This window comes from Lissotriton vulgaris, chromosome 3_1, assembly GCF_964263255.1.
Source record: "Lissotriton vulgaris chromosome 3_1, aLisVul1.2, whole genome shotgun sequence".
Lineage (NCBI taxonomy): Eukaryota > Metazoa > Chordata > Amphibia > Caudata > Salamandridae > Lissotriton > Lissotriton vulgaris.
In genome coordinates this window covers 1,877,625,474-1,877,644,617 of record NC_141689.1, presented here as the reverse complement: position 1 = coordinate 1,877,644,617, position 19,144 = coordinate 1,877,625,474, and the positions used below count along the sequence as shown (strand labels likewise).

General features: G+C 39.1%; 1 protein-coding gene across 1 annotated transcript in view; it reads right to left on the bottom strand.

The window, feature by feature from the left end:
- The window catches only part of TDO2 (tryptophan 2,3-dioxygenase), a 191,029-nt gene that overhangs the window by 59,473 nt on the left and 112,412 nt on the right, over positions 1-19,144 (bottom strand). The window contains exons 6-7 of the mRNA XM_086962340.1: positions 15,737-15,923; positions 11,857-11,964 (exon numbers count right to left, since the gene is read on the bottom strand). Of these exons, the coding sequence (XP_086818466.1) occupies positions 11,857-11,964; positions 15,737-15,923 (295 nt within the window). The remainder of the gene's footprint in view (positions 1-11,856; positions 11,965-15,736; positions 15,924-19,144) is intronic.

Here is a 19,144-nt window from a genome sequence, read left to right as displayed (position 1 = left end):
GCAACTAATATATATATATATATATGAACTCAATCCTGTGGTCACACTCCTTCGAAAAACAGGCATATATATATATATATATATATATATATATATATATATATATATATATATATATATATATATATATATATATATATATCACACCACCCGGCAACTTTTTACAAAGAAACCATAGAGGACGCAGCGGGGATTAGAGAAAGGTCGTTTATTTGCTGGTAGGTACGGCATAATGCATTTCGACGACTGTCTTCATCAGATGCCTTTAGTGAAAGGGAAGTCATGCAACATTTTTGTTTTAAACCTTATGCTCCTATATGTTCCGAGTGCAGCTGGCCCCCATTCACAGTTAGTAGTTTCTGTTGCGTAGTCCGTTGTTGAGGACTACCTATCCCAGAGGACACCAGAGTACCATTCGTCTTCTGTGGGGCTCTAACTCCTGTTCACGCTGCCTGTGCCATTTTCGAGGTTTGATGTTTGTTCCCGTAAAATTGTTCAGTTGTTGCCAAACGATCTCCCTTGGGTCCCCTTACGCTCTGCCTCACTTGATTCCCCCAGCACGGTCACGGAGCAACAGGTCAGTGTCTGTGTACTCCTCCGTCAGATCCGGGCTGCTGCCAGGCAATAACCAGTTACTGGGCTGGTTTTTGAGGCGGTCCGAAGTAACAACCAAGTTCATTGGAAACGCACAAAGTGCCAGACTTTCTTCGGGCTACTTGCAAGCGGGTCCTCCACACGAGGCTGTCTTCCACGGCAATATCACACCACCAGGCAACTTTTTACAAAGAAACCGTAGAGGACACAGCGGGGATTAGAGAAAGGTCGTTTATTTGCTGGTAGGTACGGCATAATGCATTTCGACGACTGTCTTCAGATGCCTTTAGTGAAAGGGAAGTCATGCAACAGTTTTGTTTTAAACCTTCTTGGCTCCTCCTATATGTTCGGAGTGCAGCTGGCCCCCATTCACAGTCAGTAGTTTCTGTTGCGTAGTCCGTTGTTGAGGACTACCTATCCCTGAATACACCAGAGTACCATTCGTCTTCTGTGGGGCTCTAACTCCTGTTCACGCTGCCTGTGCCATTTTCGAGGTTTGATGTTTGTTCCCGTAAAATTGTTCAGTTGTTGTCAAACGATCTCCCTTGGGTCCCCTTACGCTCTGCCTCACTTGATTCCCCCAGCACGGTCACGGAGCAACAGGTCAGTGTCTGTGTACTCCCCCGTCAGATCCGAGCTGCCACCAGGCAATAACCGGTTGCTGGGATGGTTTGTGAGGCTGTCCGAAGTAACAACCAAGTTCATTGGAAACGCACAAAGCTCCAGACTTTCTTTGGGCTATTTGCAAGCGGGTCCTCCACACGTGGCTGGCTTCCGCGGCAATATCACACCACCAGGCAACTTTTTACAAAGAAACCGTAGAGGACACAGCGAGGATTAGAGAAAGGTCGTTTATTTGCTGGTAGGTACAGCATAATGCATTTCGACGACTGTCTTCATCAGATGCCTTTAGTGAAAGGGAAGTCATGCAACATTTATATATATATATATATATATATATATATATATATATATATATATATATATATATCCCAGGAGCCGCTTGGGGAAATCAGATGCAGCGTGTTGTCTCCAGCATGCAACGAAAAGCAGACACGAGCCCAGATTAAGTGCAAGCAGTAGCGTTTATTTTTCGTTAGTCAGCCATAACGCGTTTCACCACCGGAGTGGCTTGATCACATGACAACGTTCAAACATTGAAAGGACCATTAAGACAGCTAGCACCCTATGCACGTGACTGTGAAAGTGATAGAAAGTGAAAGTGATAGACATAAAGAAAAGGTGAAATACAACTATTTTCCTTCTTTTGAAAAAAGACCAGCTTTGCAAAAAAATTGAGGCTATTTACAAGTAAACACATTCACCATCTGGTTTGAGGGAGTCTTAGTAAAAAATGCATATAATGACCAAGGTTATTAACCATCGAGATTTACCCGAAACGAAACTCATAGCTTAAATGCATCAATAACAGTATAAATACATAGACAGTTACACAACATTAAGGGAAAATTAATCAAGAGCATATAAAAATATATGAATACATCTTATTAAAAATTTTGTTTTCATACAAAAATAAATTCAGTAAAAAATTCATTTCATATATTTACACAAATATTTCAGCCCGATGGTTAGATCTTGTAGGTCATGACATGATATATATATATATACGCTCCACAGCACCTTTATTTGCATGGCGCACTCTTAGGCGGGTGCTCATTCATGCGGGGGTGCTCCCGCATCATAATTGCAGCTCCACTCTCTCTCTGTACCAGACTTCCGTCAGGAAAGAAAAGCACTCCCGGGGGCTTGTCACTGTTGATTTATTCACAGCACATTAAGCACAAACAGAAACAGATGCATTTTGGTGTAAACCTTTCTCTATGTTTACCGAAGCGCCGTGCAGTCAAGGCATTTAAACATTTCTTATCAACAGTGACAATCCCCGGAAGTGCTTTTCTTTCTTGACGGAAGTCTGGTACGGAGAGAGAGTGGAGCTGAAATATATAGTATAAGGTGCTGCATAGCTAAACACTTATAAGGTCCAAAAGACGAGACCTATTGGCTATGCCAATGCTTGTTTTCGATGTAGAGACAGAACCCGGAAGCGACTGCACTTCTGACTGCACTTCTGACAAGAGCATAAATTGTACAAACTCAACCTATTTTACTTTTATGTGGATCTTAATTTTTGCTCACACAGTTTGAAGGGAGAGATTACATTGGAGTTTTTGTGGAAATGAAGCTGTTGATATGGTGAAGAGAAGAAATCTGGTGAGTTGCAATCTGTTATTTCAGGTTGAGATGAGCAGACATACAAAATTATACTTTTCGGTTCCTAAACCTTCATCCCCTAAAACAGGTGTTTATGACAAACAAGTGTGAGTTTTGATTCATACACTTTAACCCCTTTTTATTTTAGGGCTTATGCACTAAATTGCATGAACATTTCTTCACTTTTACTTCTATACATGGAGTAACTTGCATGAAAATCCAAATGTTAAGACATAAGATAGATTGCTCTGGAAATCATTTCCATGCCCATCACATAACTTCTTTTTTTTTACAACTGATTTGCTTTTATATTCGTTATTCCTTTGACAAGAAAGGCAAAACCTTGTTATGATCATGTCTAAAGCTTGTGGCAATATTACACATAGGCCAAAGGACATAAATGCACACCCATCAAAGCAAAGAGCAAAGGGGACCACAGTCCACGATTATTTGTTGATATAGTCTGTATATATGTCCAACCTTGAAGTATTAGGAGAAATAGTGAGTATTCCGAATTGCAAATTGCCCTGAATCTAAGTTTGTTTTGTCATTCTAAATTAAACACGAGGGGGAAATGCTCCAAATATTTTGAAGCATCTTTTGTTTAAAAAATAAAATAAATAGATGCTTGCCATTCAGGCCTCATTATTTTGCTGACAGAAATATTTAAGTCGGGGGCGTGGTCTGCGTGCCGAGGGAATATGGCGGACCTTGTGTGAGCTCCGCTGCTACGTGGGACTTACTTTGCATTTTAATACCTCTTGCCTTGGTCTGGTGAGCACTGACGGACAGTCTTGTACCTCCGATGATGCAGTAGTCTTGTGGCCGCCTTTCAGACTCCTGTGCCTTGTTGTTCAGCGGCTTTCCTCTCACGGCAGTTTCTTCGTGTCAGAGACGCGAGCGGCCGCCATCTTAGGTCGCTGCACTCGTGTCTGATAATCTGACGAATTTGTGCCGTTTTCAAGGTGGCAACTCCCTCTAAGACTGCACACCAACTTTTTCCTGCTGTAATTATGCTCTTTGTCCGCAATGTCTCTCATCCCTCGGTTTGTGCACTCATCTATTCAATGATTGGAGGAAATTAATATTATATTATTCACTGGTGACGTTGTTTCTTTTCTGAGATGCCTTCAACCTAACTCAAAGATTCCTTTTCCACGCGATTTCTACCATGTCAGTAGCGCGGACGGCCGCCATTTTAGGTCACTGAGCCCGTGTCTTGAATCCTGACTTGTTTTCATGCTGTTTTTAGGAAGGATCTTGCTATTTACCTGCATGTTGCTATCTTCCCTTGTAGCAGCTACTGTCCTCAGCGTTTTAATACACTTGGCCCTGTCATTGTATGGAGGAGCATTTTTCCTCATAATTTCCAATGTTCTTTGCTCTTCACTATTTTCACCCACACTGGTTTGAGGAAAATGAGATGATTCTTCGTCTGTAGGTGATATTTTTTGCTTAAGCTGCCTCCACTTTTATGGAACTGTTCCTAATTCACGTTATACACATCCTGTGAGCGACGCGAACGGCTGCCTTATGGGTTACTTCACTTGTTTATTGCTACATTTTTAATGTTTTTCCTCATTAACCAACAATATTTTCATGCTCATGCCAGTTTTATGAAGTCTTCGTGCAGATACTCTATTCATTTCTTAGCTTTGTGAGGAGCTTTACTTGTGGTCCAACACTTTATCCATAGCTTGGATCGTCCCTTTATGTTTGCACCTTCAACAACATAACTCATATACACATCCTAGCTTGGTTTTTCTACGGATCTTCATTTTTGATAAGGCAGGTGATCTCTGGTACAACCTACAATGTCTAACGACACTCACACTGTCAGAGCATCCATATCTGGTACAAAACCGAAAAGACAAAAAAATGACCCACCTTCTCCCATTCATTCCTCTCAGAATCCTGTCTTAGAGTCCATATTGGATGAAGGCCGTGGTCTACAACCTTTCATGTCTGTGACCAATGAAAAACTAAAACAGATTGAGGAGCGATGGATTGTTAGGGAAGGTAAAGTTTTGGAACTGGAACAGCGCGTTACTCATCTCCACGATATTTCTTCAAAGGTCCCTCTACTAGAACAGGAAATACATGAGCTTAAAATCCACACAGAGGACTTTGAAAATAGAAAGCGCAGAAATAACCTACGCCTTTATGGGCTTCCGGAAAATGTTGAAGGCCCTGATATGATTTCATTTCTACAGAAATTCCTTCCGGAACTTTTAGAGCTTCAATCATCAGTCAGTCCCCTCAATAGGCAAAGAGCTCATCGCTTGGGTCACCTAAACTCTAATGCTTCCAAACCACGTGGTATCATAATGCTTTTCCTTGAATTTACAAAATTGATGCATGTTCTGAAAGCTATAAGACTAAAACGTCGCCTTAGGATATCTCCAATGCAACTAATGCACGTTGTAAGGAATGTTTGGCTCTACGACCTCAACTGAGACATCTTAACATCCAATATGGCATCCTCCATCCATGTCTCTGCAAGATTACGCATATTGGTTGCTCACGTTCCTTTGATGATCCGGAAAAACTTAGACTGTACCTACAGAATATTTATTCTAATGGAATGGACACTAATAATTGACTTTTTTACCTTTTCTGTTTTGGAATGCTCTCTTTTAACAGCTTAATTTGTTCTAAAGCATGATCTTATGTTATTTGTTTTTTTCTTGCTTCATGAGGTATTTCTTTTCTTCTCCTCCTTTTTACCTATTACTGAGGTCCGTGTCCTCTGGTGTCGCTATGCTCCTAGTGTTTCACCTTCTTTTTTCGTTTCAGATCTGGCTGATTTGCCTTGATCTGTTCACCTGACTCTTCTTATTATTTTTTTCCTCTTTTCTTTTCTTTTCCTCTTCTCTTCTTCTTTTCATCATGTCTCACCTTTTGTCCTAACCTTTACTACTTATTTGTTTCCTACAATTACCTTTATTTGTTCAACAATGATATTTGTCACTGATTTACTGCAAGTATATGTTGAAATTGTGGGTCTCTATTCTGTACTGTGAATTGTATTTGCATTATTCCAGGTGAGTTTTGGATGTAATTTTTTCTTGTGGTGTGTTTTCTCTTGTAGTTTTATCCTTGAAGTGTATCAGCTCCAACTGTGTTATACCTTCCCTTCCCTCCATTATGTGTAACTTTGTCACGTGGAACGTCCGTGGTCTTGGGGTACTGTTTCATTTATCAAAACTCAACTCTCAGATTTCTTTTCTTCAGGAAACTCATTGTAATGATGTGGAGTCTCTTAAGTTAAAAAGGCAAGGGGTGGCCAAGTTGTTTTTTCTCCCGCTTCCAATAAAAAAGGGGGTGTTGCTTTATTGTTTCATAAAGCTTTGGCAGTACAAATTTTACCCACACAAAATGATGCTGATGGACGATGGGTAATGGCAAAGATTGTCGTACAAAACAAAATGCTAGTTCTGCTAAATATTTATGGTCCCGTTAAGCCAGATCCAAAATTTTGGAATGATAATAAAATTCTGCTCTCTTCAATTGACTGACCTAATATTATTGTCGGTGGCCACTTCAACCAATGGTTGGACCCTTTCTCCGATAGATTATCCAATTGTAAATTTCAACCTGATAAATCTTATAAGGCTTTTCAATCGGCCATTGCCTCTCGTTCATTGTATGATGTTTGGAAGACTTGTAATCCTGATTTAATTGAATTTACTTTTTTCTCTAATGTAGATCAAACCCGTTCTAGGATTGATTATATTTTGACCAGTAAATCTTTGCTCCCTTCTATCCAAATCTCTGAAATTGGATCCATTTTTATATCGGATAATGCCCCTGTGCACGCTGTTTTAGATCTCTCACTTACCTCATCTCAATTTAGTCGATGGAAACGTAATATTCTCCTATTATCTGACACGGTTTTTATCAAAGAAGCTACCACCTTTATTAATTAATTTTTCAGTATCAATGACCCACTGGATACTTCTGTTCCTAATAACTGGGATACTTTTAAAGCTGCTTTTCGTGCCTTCACCATTTCTTATGTATTGAAAAAGAGGAAATCCACAAGGAAGAAATATGAAGATCGGCTGCAAAAACTTAAAGGCTTAGAACATATGTATTTTACTTCTCATTCATCTGATGCCCTTCATGATTTGATTAACACCATCGCTGCTGCAGCAATTCCCCTCCTGTGCTGCTTATTCTACATTCTCATTGTTCATGACAAGCTCAGCTCGTCATCAGCACAGCTCAACCGTGCCTCATGACGAGCTGAGCTCGTCATGAGCATCGAAGGGGTTAAAGCAAAATATGATCTTAACAAATTAGCAACGACTGAAGCATGTACTATTTTATTTAAAATTAAATCTAAATACGATGGTGGGCAAAACAAAGTGGGTAAAATGTTAGCTAATTATTTAAAAATCAAATCTAAACATAAGACTATTGGCCCTATTCCTAATGAATCTACTACAAAACGTGTATCGTCAGATGAAGATATTGCTGAGGTTTTCCATGAATATTATAAATCTCTTTACTCTGATGATACTTTTCCCACTAATCAAAATTTAAACACCTTCTTCTCAGGCCTACCTTCCCCTCCATCTTCATCTGATGAATTTAACGCGTTAGAGAAAGACATCACTCTTCAAGAGGTAACCAATGCTATCAAATCCCTAAAAAAGTCAAAAGCCCCGGGACCTGATGGCTTGTCTGTAGAGTTTTACAACACCTTTCATTCCATTTTTGTCCCTAAGCTCCTCCAACTTTTTAATTCTTTTATTGCTGATGCAAAAGCATCTGGTTCTTTTATGGATGCCTTAATTGTTATCATACCTAAACCTGACAAAGATCACTCTTATTGCAAAAATGATCACCCTATATCGTTAATTAATTATGATTGCAAAATATTTGCCAAAATTCTAGCATCCCGACTTGAAACTATTATTCCTCTTTTGATTAAAACTGATCAAGTTGGATTTGTGAAGGGCAGATTGGCATCTGATAATGCTCGGATGTTTGCTAATATCATTTCGTATGGCAAAAATATAAATCTCCCCTTGCAGCCCTGTCTTTAGATGCTAAAAAGGCATTTGATCGCATTAATTGGCTATTCATGTTTCAAACTCTCCAATGGTTTGGTTTTTGGCCCTATTTTATTTCTTATGTTAAACTTTTGTATTCTTGCCCTTGAGCCAGTATTTTTGTTAATACTCACTTTTCCAAATCATTTTCTTTGTCCAGAGGCACAAGGCAGGGATGCCCCCTTTCGCCTTTATTATTTATCCTTTGCCTTGAACCATTTCTAGAGCGCATTCGTATTAATTCCCAGATTGCTGGCTTCAAACATAATTCTGTAGAAACTAAAATATCTGCATATGCAGATGATATACTGATTTATATGTCTAATTATTTTGAATCTCTCCCCCACTTTTGGGATGAAGCTCAATTATATTCTAGTATTTCTGGTTACAAACTCAACCTCTCAAAAACAGAAGTCTTGCCCTTAAACTCCACATGTTATCAATTTATGTTTAGTGACACTAATTTCACCTGGTGTCCTTCTAAAATTAAATACCTTGGTATTTGGTTTTCCTCTTCCCTAAATGATACAATTAAATTCACGTTTTCTGCATTAATAAATAAAATCCAGTCACTCTTCCTTACTTGGTCACCCTTGTATTTTTTTACTGGTGGGGCAGGTTAGACACCATTAAAATGATGATTGTGCCTCATGTTTTATATACATTGTCTATGCTTCCTATCAGAATTCCCAATGTATATTTTTCTAGAATTAACTCTACATGTACAACATTTTTGTGGAACAATAAACACCCACGGATTGCTCTAAACAAACTCATACGTCTTAAGGATGAAGGTGGTGTGCGTTTCCCAAATTTTACAGCTCATCATTCAGCTTTCTTGATTAAACAATCTTTTGCACTAGCCTATGACTTTATGTACATACGTATTCCCAGATAGGTCCTTTTTTAATGCTCCTTATTAAAAGATTTCTCTTTTCAACATGTGCTCTTTATGTCAAATTGCACCTTTTTGTCTAATAGTCCTATTTTTAAATACTCCCAATTTTTATTATATAAGTATAATATAAGTATTTTACTTCACTTCAATGTTTTTTGTCCTCCAATGTATGGTATAATACATTTCTTAAATACAAAGGTAAATCATTCTACTACAAATATTGGAAAGAAAAGGGTATTATTTTCGTTCATCAGTTACTGCACAACTACTCTATTGTTCCCTTTCATACAAACATGCTATCAATTACCTGACTCTTTTCTCACTGAATATGATATTATTGTTAATGCCATACAATCTTATCTAACCACTTTTTCCCTTCCACCTCACACACCGTCTATATCCCCTTCTACACCTCTATACTCTCTATTTTCAACTTACACACCTAAAGCCGCTGTTGTATATAAATTATTGTTAGCAAATGTTATTGAGAGACCCAAATCCCACATTGAGATTGCATGGGAAACTGATTTGTCCGTTTCTTTACCTATTACTACCTGGGATAAACTATGGTCCAAACTATTCAAAGTTTCTGCTGTTGCTCGTATAAACCAATCTCTGTCTTTTATTTATCATAGAGCGATTATTACTCCTGTTAGTATTTGTAAATTTTCACCAATCTCTTCTCCATTATATTGGTCATGTTCCAATGAAACGGGCACGTTGAAGCATCAACTTTATGAGTGTTCTAATGTTTTATCCTTTTGGAACTCAAGTTATTTTATCATCCTGGAAAGACAATTCAAAAATGTCTTTGCTAACTTGGTGGAGTTTATTTGTGATGAACATAGGATTGCTACTGTTTTCTCCTCTTCTCAATCAGATCTTCATTGGCTTCCTTTCACTACATATCTTTCTTCACACTCTCCTATACATTAATTCTTTTTATCTCCTTCTCTATATTATTTTCCACACCATTTTGGTTCTTCCCCCCCTGTCTTCCTTCTATCTCTCTTTTCTTTTTTCTCTCTTTCTCTTTGCTTCCTTACTTTCTTTTCTTCTTCTCTTTTATTGCACTATTTCTATTTTATAATATGGTATTTGCCTGATTCTTATTTTAATTATGTTATGTATATGTTATAATGGCTTCTACCACTTCCCCATTTTATTGTTTCCATTTTTCTCTCTTCTCCTATGTATTTGAAAAACTTAATACAAATTTCTTCAACAAAAAAAAGAAATATTTGTCTGCAAAGTGTATGCCATATGTTCGACGTGAATTTAGCTTGCAAAATTAAAATAGGATGGTGATTTTAAAGCTGATTTTGAGATGTGCAGTAAAGTACCATGTTACAGTGAAAAGGTTGGAAAGGAAACGTGAATTAGGCATGTGTTCCGTAAGTTAGGACTGATGTTGTATTGATTGCTAAAGCAACACTCTGTGAAAATGTGTATTCAGTATTCTGGGAGATATTATTGCACAGTGAATCTAAGAAGGGGAGATGTATAGCCCCTAAATGATCTGTAGTTGTGGGTTAAAAAATCTTCTTTGGAATCAGTATTCCTCTCTATCCGTTTTTAATTGCTTTCTGACTTCTTGTGTTCAATGAGATTCCCGAATGATACATTTGTGGTTTAAAGGATGGAAGGAGTAAGCAACCGATATAGGAGCCATTAAATGGTTGATCACATATAAAGAAGTAACAACATCCTTGCCTGGTGCCATGAAATATCCTCCATGTAATTGTAATTGCGTTCGTATAGCACTTTTATTACCCATAACCATGCTGTATGTATGCAAATATAAGTGGATGTAAAAGCTTAAGCCAACTAACGAAGAATATATATTAGGAATAGAAATGGGACTCACACATCGCTTGCTGTAATTTCCAAATAACTTGAAAACGCTTTTCCACGCCCTCCTTCTATCTCTCAGTTGCTGTTCTAGGCATTATCTCAAGTTTTAATGTGTGCATGCTCTTACATGTAAAGCAATCCATTGTCTCTACGCGCTATAGAAACATCTCTAATAAAAACAAGCTGCCAAAGCATTCTGCACCCTAGTGACTTGGGCTCGCTTATGGTACACCCGGAGTCCAGTATAAAAGCAAAGGCCTAAATAACATTTTATAATTCAGATATGTGTTATCTTGTGTGTCTGTAACCTTGTGAGGAATAATGAAATGGGTAAGCATATGGAAACATACAGTTTAGTGTCGCTTCTCTCTTATTTTAAAATAAGTGAATATTTCTGAAATGCCCAAAATGTTAATAAAGTCACGGATCCAATCATGGTATCAACAGCTTTGTAAACAACTGGCGCTTTGTTCCCTGTCTCAGTATTAAAGGTAATAAAATAAGGTGTGGTGGTAGGTCTCTTGTTGACATGTTGATACTGTGCTTACTTACTGAAAGATTAGCAGAGCTGACCAAATGTAGGGTGTGCCAGCTTCATATTTAGATGTCACTGCAAAGCTATAGGGATACACAACTTGTAAGGGGTCTATAGTACTCACTGGAGAATGTTTTTGGAATTAAATTGATACTATTTCATTTCCTTGTACACCAAACAAACCATCCGGACAAGAAGGTATCTAATCTGGAGGTTGGGAGTTGATATGGTACAATTTACATAAATCACCAAATTTATAGCTGTAAATCTGCAAGAACCAGAACGAGTTCCAAATGAATGCTAATTCTACAGGTGGGGAAGAGGGCGTTTAGGCACCCACCATGTCTAATGATAGTGACCAGGGAGGGGCACAGTGCTAGGAAGTTTGTTGTCTTTACTCTCAAGGGACTGCTGATATCCGTACTGCTCTCTGTAGAGGGCAACATTCTTCAGGGTTGCAAGGAGTATAGTATAGGCAAACAGTTGCAGAGGAGGCATGCTGTGTGACCAGTAAGTTACTAGTAAATCTTGGGAATTTAATGTGGATCTAAAATTACATTACTGAGGAGGAACTACTGAAAATTATTAACTTTGGTTGTCATATAATGCAGACTCAGCACATACACAATCGTTTTCCATTCCCAATATTTTTAGTTAGTGTGAGCATCTAGAATGACACTTACCAAGCCTGCTTGGAATTCCGCCTCTATTCCTTTAAATATATTAACTTGAAGTTTTCCCCAAAAATTGAACCCTTTCTCTTCCAGTCCAGGAGTTCTTTCAAGCCACGCCTTAGCAAAAACAAAAAATAATATTAGTGATGGTATATTTCATTTTTGTCTGAATCACTCAGACATACAAATATGTGCACACAAAATGAAATAAAGTGGGGTTACGTTTCATGCAATACACGTAAAGAAACAACAAACTCATCTAAGCTGTGTGTTGCCTGAAAATGCATTAACTGAATAAAACAAAATGTTGTCTATTTCTGTACAGCTAATGGAAGATCGATACACATTACCAGATCTATCCCTGATCAATGCAAGGCAATATAGAAATGTACGATAAAATGAGAACAAAATCTTCCATCTCTGGCTAACTGGTTTAAACTATTGTTGTACCAGCTATTCAAACCAATAGGAAGTAGATCTACGGTCGGTTTGCACATGATGTCTGCATGTCCACATGTCCACATGTTATAACTATTTATTTTTCTGCCAAAAAGAGGAAGATTTAAGTACTATTAGACACATTTTTGGGTGTATTAAAGGAGTAAATCACAGTATTCAGATGTGTCCAGCCGGCCTGCATGTGAGGATTCTTGTTCTGAAGCCAACCAAATGAAATCCGAAGAATTACAAATGTATCTAACATTTAAAAAATAATCAGAACTCAGCAAACACGTAAAAACGTATTTTTCGTTGCAAACTTTGTAAGAGGACATGAAGAAAAATAGCATTACAAGTCCTAAAACAACTGGAGAAAGGAGCAGGAAAAAACACAAGTGATTGGAGAGGAATAGTAGGTACACCCACCAATTAAAACAAGAAGTACAGCCTTTTAAGTTATGAATTTTTCTTTTGGCTTTTAGGTTATTTTAGATCCAATGACCGATTCGTGCAAGTGCAAGCGAAACAGACCTATTTGGGTTTTTGAACTCTAGTCTGATGTTATGTTCTTGCTCAAATACAGATCTTCTATACGTGTCTTTTTGCAGTTTGATGCATACAAATCAGTTTAACCGACCGTGCTGAAACAGTGGCCATTATGAGGATGTTTCATCAGATTCAATCCTCTTTTAAGGAAGACTGCATGCCAGCTATTGGATATCATTCAGAGGCAGGTGAACGTCTGTTTGCTGGATTGTAAACTTTCTGCCAAGATTGCGTTGCTCTTCACAGGGCCTGCTCAGCACCCTTAAATGAACACGTTTGGCCAAAATCCAAATGTCCCACTGTTTCAAGATTTTTAGAGTTCTCTCTGTGAAAAAGGGCAGGTCCCTAATAGATAGTGGATGTTTTAAAAATATAATTTAGGCATGTGAGGGAAATAATGCCCCAAAAAAGAAAAAAACAAGATTCTTACTTACATATTCTCCACCTCCACTCTGGCCGCCTGAATTGTGCCTTATACTTAGATAAATAAACAAGTGGCAAGCTTTGTGTCTTGTGGCCTGATTACAAGTCTGATGGAGCAAAATTCTTGGGTGGGATATGGCTCTTACTGCCTAGGTGTTCCTGTATCTGGTTTTCCTGGGCGTGGGAACACTAGACACTGTTTTATCGACACGTAATTCCAGGTAATAAAATCTCATTAGGCTTTGCCAGCCAGAACAGCCAAGCCTTGTAGGTCACTCCACCCCAGCTTTTTTTAACAGCAAGTGGGGTGTATTCCGTTCTTCCACTGCCGATACTAATCTTCCTCTTCCCTCAGCTACTCTTCCAACACCCCTCTCTCCACTTTACACAAAAGCAGTTGCTCCCATTTACCATCTGCTTAAAGCAGGTGGTAAATGGGAGTGCTAAACCCTAGTGAATTGGGAATTCCATGCAGTTTTATACTTGGTAAATATGGGTCTGCACAGTTATTCTTCATTCTGTGGTGTTTAAATCATAGTGGGAGCAAATATATGTGAAGATACCAACAGCAACTCTGGCCAACTAGAATCTCTGCATATTTACTTCTAACTCTTAAACTGGGGCATATATATTAGTGTGTGGACTTTAGGGAACACAATCTACACCAAGATCAACAATCAACTCACAAGGAGGCTGCAGACCATTCAGAACTCAGCGGCCAGACTCTCTCTCAGCCCCATGCCACACACACAGCTGACCATACCTGAAGGAGCTACACTATCTCCCCATACAGAAACAAGCACGATTCAAACTCCTCAACCACACTTTCAAAGCACTACATAATTCAGACCCAGTATACATCAGCAATCGCATCTGCGTTCCCAGAACCTCCAAACACCTCACCTCGGCCTGACGCCTATGCATTTGGTTACCCATATCCGGCAGCTAAGCCTTCTCCTACATCACTCTTACACATCCAAGCCTCCCACTCACTTCTTGAATTCCACAAGAAGCTGATGACCTGGCTTTTCAAGTAACCACATAAGGCCCTAGATTAGGCTAGTTTCACATCTGCTCAGTGCCAAGATACCCTCCCATGACAGCATGCTTTACAAATCTACTTATAACATAACAGAGTACATTTAAGACTTTAACATCTTGAAAATTAAAAAACAGAGCATGGGCAGGTGATTAAATTATCATTGTGGCACTTGTGAGCCTGCACCGACAAATTATTATTTGCAGGTAAGTCAACGATTTGTGAATCAATTACTGGGTAGTGCGCCTAGGCCTAGATCTGTAACAGTCTTTGCAGTGCAGGTTTAAACAGTGCACATTTGCTTATTTCTGAAGGCACAATGATGTCCCACCAGGAAACATCCAGAATTTTACCAATTAGTATAAATAGAGTATGAGTTTGGCACTGCTGATGTAGGCAAGCTTAGGTAATGTGACCGTTGAGTGACTACAGACATTAATCAATACTATAGAAAGGGGGTTTGGATGAGAAATGCAGAATACATAGGGCTGGATGTACTAACATTTTGTGGTGCAACCATGTCGCAAAATGCTAGTAGATATTTACAAAGCTATGCAATGGCAATTTGTGCCGCCTTGCGTGGCTTTGTAAAAATAATGTAACGCAGAGCAGCAGCTTGTGCTGTATTGCAGTACATTTAATTCTGTGAGTTGTTCCATAGGGGGAAAATGGGCATTTCCATGCATCCACCCATGGATTTCAGGCAATCTCAGATTCACAAAGGTTTGTAACACCTGGGATTGCGTGCAATCACTACACCTCCCAGAGTTTGGCGGAACCAGGAAAAAATACTTTGTTTCTCCTCGTTATTTCTTCTTTCCATGTGTGCTGCAATGTGCAGCACATTTAGAAACTGAACAAGGACACTTTAACATTCTGCATAAAAAAACTATTCTACTTGTAATGCAGGCACCTTTGCACTAAATGAGGTCACTAATATCGATTTACTCCCTTGAGCTGTATGTTTATGAGAAGTAATTTTGGACAGGCTAACTTTACTAGACCACCAACAGACGCCAATTTAAGTCAAATATCTCAAACACTTCAGGGGTCACTAAAACATGTATTGCTACTAAAAACAGAGAGTGGATGACATTTCTCTTGTAACACATTGTGCCTGTCTCAGAACACTTTAGTCCAGTTCACTGTCCCCTTCTTTTGTAGTACAGTTGTTTGCATCCCTGGCACTGTTACCTTCTTTTGCATCACTGAGAATGATTTCGAAAATCTGAGTCAAATCGTTAATGAGCATTTAGAACACTTTCTATTAACGCTTGATATTGGGAGATGACATTCATATAAATGAGCACAATTTAAAATGAGTTCTCAGTGTCCTAGTTGATTGGACAAATTGATTCAGTATCACATGTATATTTTGAAGTGCATATTCTAAGTTTCCCACAATGAACTATATGAAATAAACTTTTTTTCATTCATAATTACCTCTACTAACTGCAAAAGAGTTTGCTCCTCCTCAGATTTAAGCAACAGATCGTTTTCTTTCCCTTTGAAATTATCACGGTAGTGGCGTCTATTGTAAGGCACTCTCAGACTCTCTGGCACACCAATCTTATTCTCTAAGAGGCGAAACTGCAGGCTCTGAAATCCAGAGGCAGGTGTCAGGTATTCCCTATGGAGTAAAAAATAAAATAACATTGCATGTAGATGGATTTTACTTTCATTTGACATTTTCGTGTGCCTTAATAGGTGATATTAGAATTCTAGAATTTCCAACATTTTTGAATAACTAGTGTTCAAAATGGTGGTGGCTATTTATCTGGCCGCTGGATAATAAGTGATATTTCTTAGCTATCTACTGGGCCACTGGTTAAATAAAAGAGACATGTGCTGTTTGGCTGGCGGGCATGCAAACAGCAGGAAAACTTTACTAGTTTCGCTGCTGCTGGATAAGTAGTAGAGATTCTGCACTGTTTGGCTGGCAGCCATGCAAATAGCAGAAAAAAGTCACCATATACCTGCCCGCTGGCAAAACAGTAGAGATTCTTCACTGTTTGGCCAACAGCAAGGCTAATAACAAGGACACTTTAACATTCTACCATTTAGTCTAAAGTCAAGCAAACTAAAAATCTTTACTCATTAATGAGTGAAATGAGTGTGTCCCAGTTGTAATAACAGATGACCCCATGGCGACCAAAATAAGACAATCTATTCGAAAACATTGGTCTTTGCTATCAAATAATGAATTTCAAATGCTGCCACCGAGATTCGTGTTCAAGAGAGCGTGTAATCTCAAGGACAAACTGGTACATACTCGTGAGCCTGTAGAAAGAACTGCTCCGGTGTCCACTGTTCCTAATGGTCATTATCCCTGTGGCACCTGTTCTGTCTGCCCTCTCACTAAGAAGAACACCAGTGTGTTGCTAACATCAGGCAAATAATGGTTTCTCAATCAATTCAGTAATTGCAATACTACCCATGTGGTGTATAGACTTACGTGCCAATGTGGTCTACACTATATAGGACTTATGTCACGCAAAATCAAGGTCAGAGTGCAAGAGCACTTAAGCACTATAAGGGCAGGTAAATTAACGACAAAATTGGTGCAACACTGTTTTAATGAGAAACATACCTTCACCTGGACTGTCCTGGAAAAGGTGAAAGGGACACCGCAAAACATGGAGAGTATTTTGCTCTCAAAAGAAGCGCGCTGGATTTACAGTGAGAAGACAGATCAATGTGGGCTCCAATGAGATTATAGAGTGGAACAGGATTAGACTGTAATTAGGGTGGCTCCTTGGTCATCCGTTTTTCTTTGCCCTCAGATACCATTGAATATAGGGTAAAAACTTTAATTTCCCTACACATCAGTGAGTGTATTCAAGTTGTTTTATCTTGATAGGGTAGCATGACATACATAGTGGGATATCTTTACACTGTAACTATGAAGGCTCCGTGTCCTTTTCCTTTGCCCTTTGGTATCATTGAATGCAGAGTAATTCCTCTTAATTTCCAATATTTTAGGGGAATGTATGCTGTCTGTAGGACAGTGATAATGGAGCATGACACACAGGGTCGGTAAAGGTTGGGCGTATGCTCCATCTTAGCTATAACAGTTATCCTCCAGTGATGCAATAGACTGTAAAAATATGTTTTTCTGGGTGTCCACACTACTTTGGACCATTCTTTCCGAATGATGGATCTAAAAAACATGGACATGCTGAGTGGCTCCATCATCTCATGGTGTGTTTTTCCTAATTTGTATAGAACCTAGCAAAATCCTATCCTAAATAGTTCTATCTTTGACTAGTCTAAGATGGCAGCCATATCCTGCACCGGATCACGTGACCAGTGTAGCTCTAGAGGCTTCATTTAACTGATTTACCCCTTGCAAAGGAACGCTGAAATGTGTACACAAGAATTATAAACACAATCAGTCGCATGAGTGAGAATAATGTACGTTGCCTGGCGCGCACTAAAATCAAGTTAAGGGCATATAGAATAGTTCTGAGCCATTAGTTACCTGTTTAAGATGGCTGCCAGGCTGGGGATAGTTTACCACGTGATCGATACGCGGTAGCGTGTGCACGCACCACGGAGGCATCTTAACATGGGAGTTGGACACAGAGAATAACGAACGAGACAAGGCACTCGTCGGGCGGCTTTACGGTGAGAGGTTGAGTTGCTGAGTTTTTGTCTGAATTATGCTGCACTGACTAATGGGCGAAGTAATACGCGGTTTAATATGTGCCTCGAACATGGGGCATATGTAGAGAAAACGGAATACTTGGAGGGTGTTAGACTCCAAACCGCGTGAGATTGGTGGTTGCTTGGGACGGTAGCATATATCTCCCGAGAAACGTTCCGAGCAAACTGTGTCATGAGAATGATTGGGGGCTCATCCAACAGTGTGAGTGCGTGTGTGAGGCTCTTAACACGAGCAAGAGAAGTGCAGCGGAGAAATTATGGCGCTTCACAGTGTGTTTCTAATTGAAGAAGGGATGGCCCCGTGTGTTGAAATAAGATGCAAATGGCATTGAAATATCGCTGACAACATTATCATGTGTTTTATGCCCCCAGATTGATGTGTACAATCTATGTGAAGGTGGAGACTCACTTTAGGAGTACTTCTGTATCCCATTGGATGCCCTGGCAGCTGGTATGAGCATACATGCTGCTTATGGGTAAATAACTTTGACACAGTTTTTACACATACATACAGCATACAAGGGTGAGACTATGTTTTTAACTACCTGTATGTGCCTATTTCTTTGACGGTTAACACAGTGCAAGTGTCCAATAGTGGAGTGGCAGCATACTGTGCAGCCCTGATGAATCTGCCAAAATTGCTGTGGCAGTGAAACATGTTGGCAATAGGTAATGGTGTGCATGAATAGCTACCAGCCTTTTTATTCTAACAGCAGACACTCATTTCTTTATGAATAAAGTTATTAAAGAGAAGTGTATGCTGTTTTTATGCACTTTTTATGCACTTTTTTGTCACTAGCAGATTTTCTCTGCTTCCACTGTTTTTTGCACTTCTTGGTTTGTTGCTTTGGACACTCTTTCTTCTTTTTTCTTTGTGAACCGGATGACAATCGATGATGAGACAGGGGCCTGTCTGGAGATTACATACCAGTTACCCCGTTGGTGATGTTTTCGTGAGGTGTCATTCGTTTCTCGCACACTTTTTAGAAGCAGATGTTGTGGACATCTGGTATTGACTAGAGGTGTCAGACATTTTTATAGTGTGTTCTGTGTAACTGTCAAAGAGGTCTGGCCTTTTGTTTTTATTAAAGAAACATTGGACGGAGTGCAGTGAAACTTCCCCTTATCAGAACAAAAGTATGTAGGGGAGGATAATAGTTATCAGTACGTTTAGACTGTCCTATT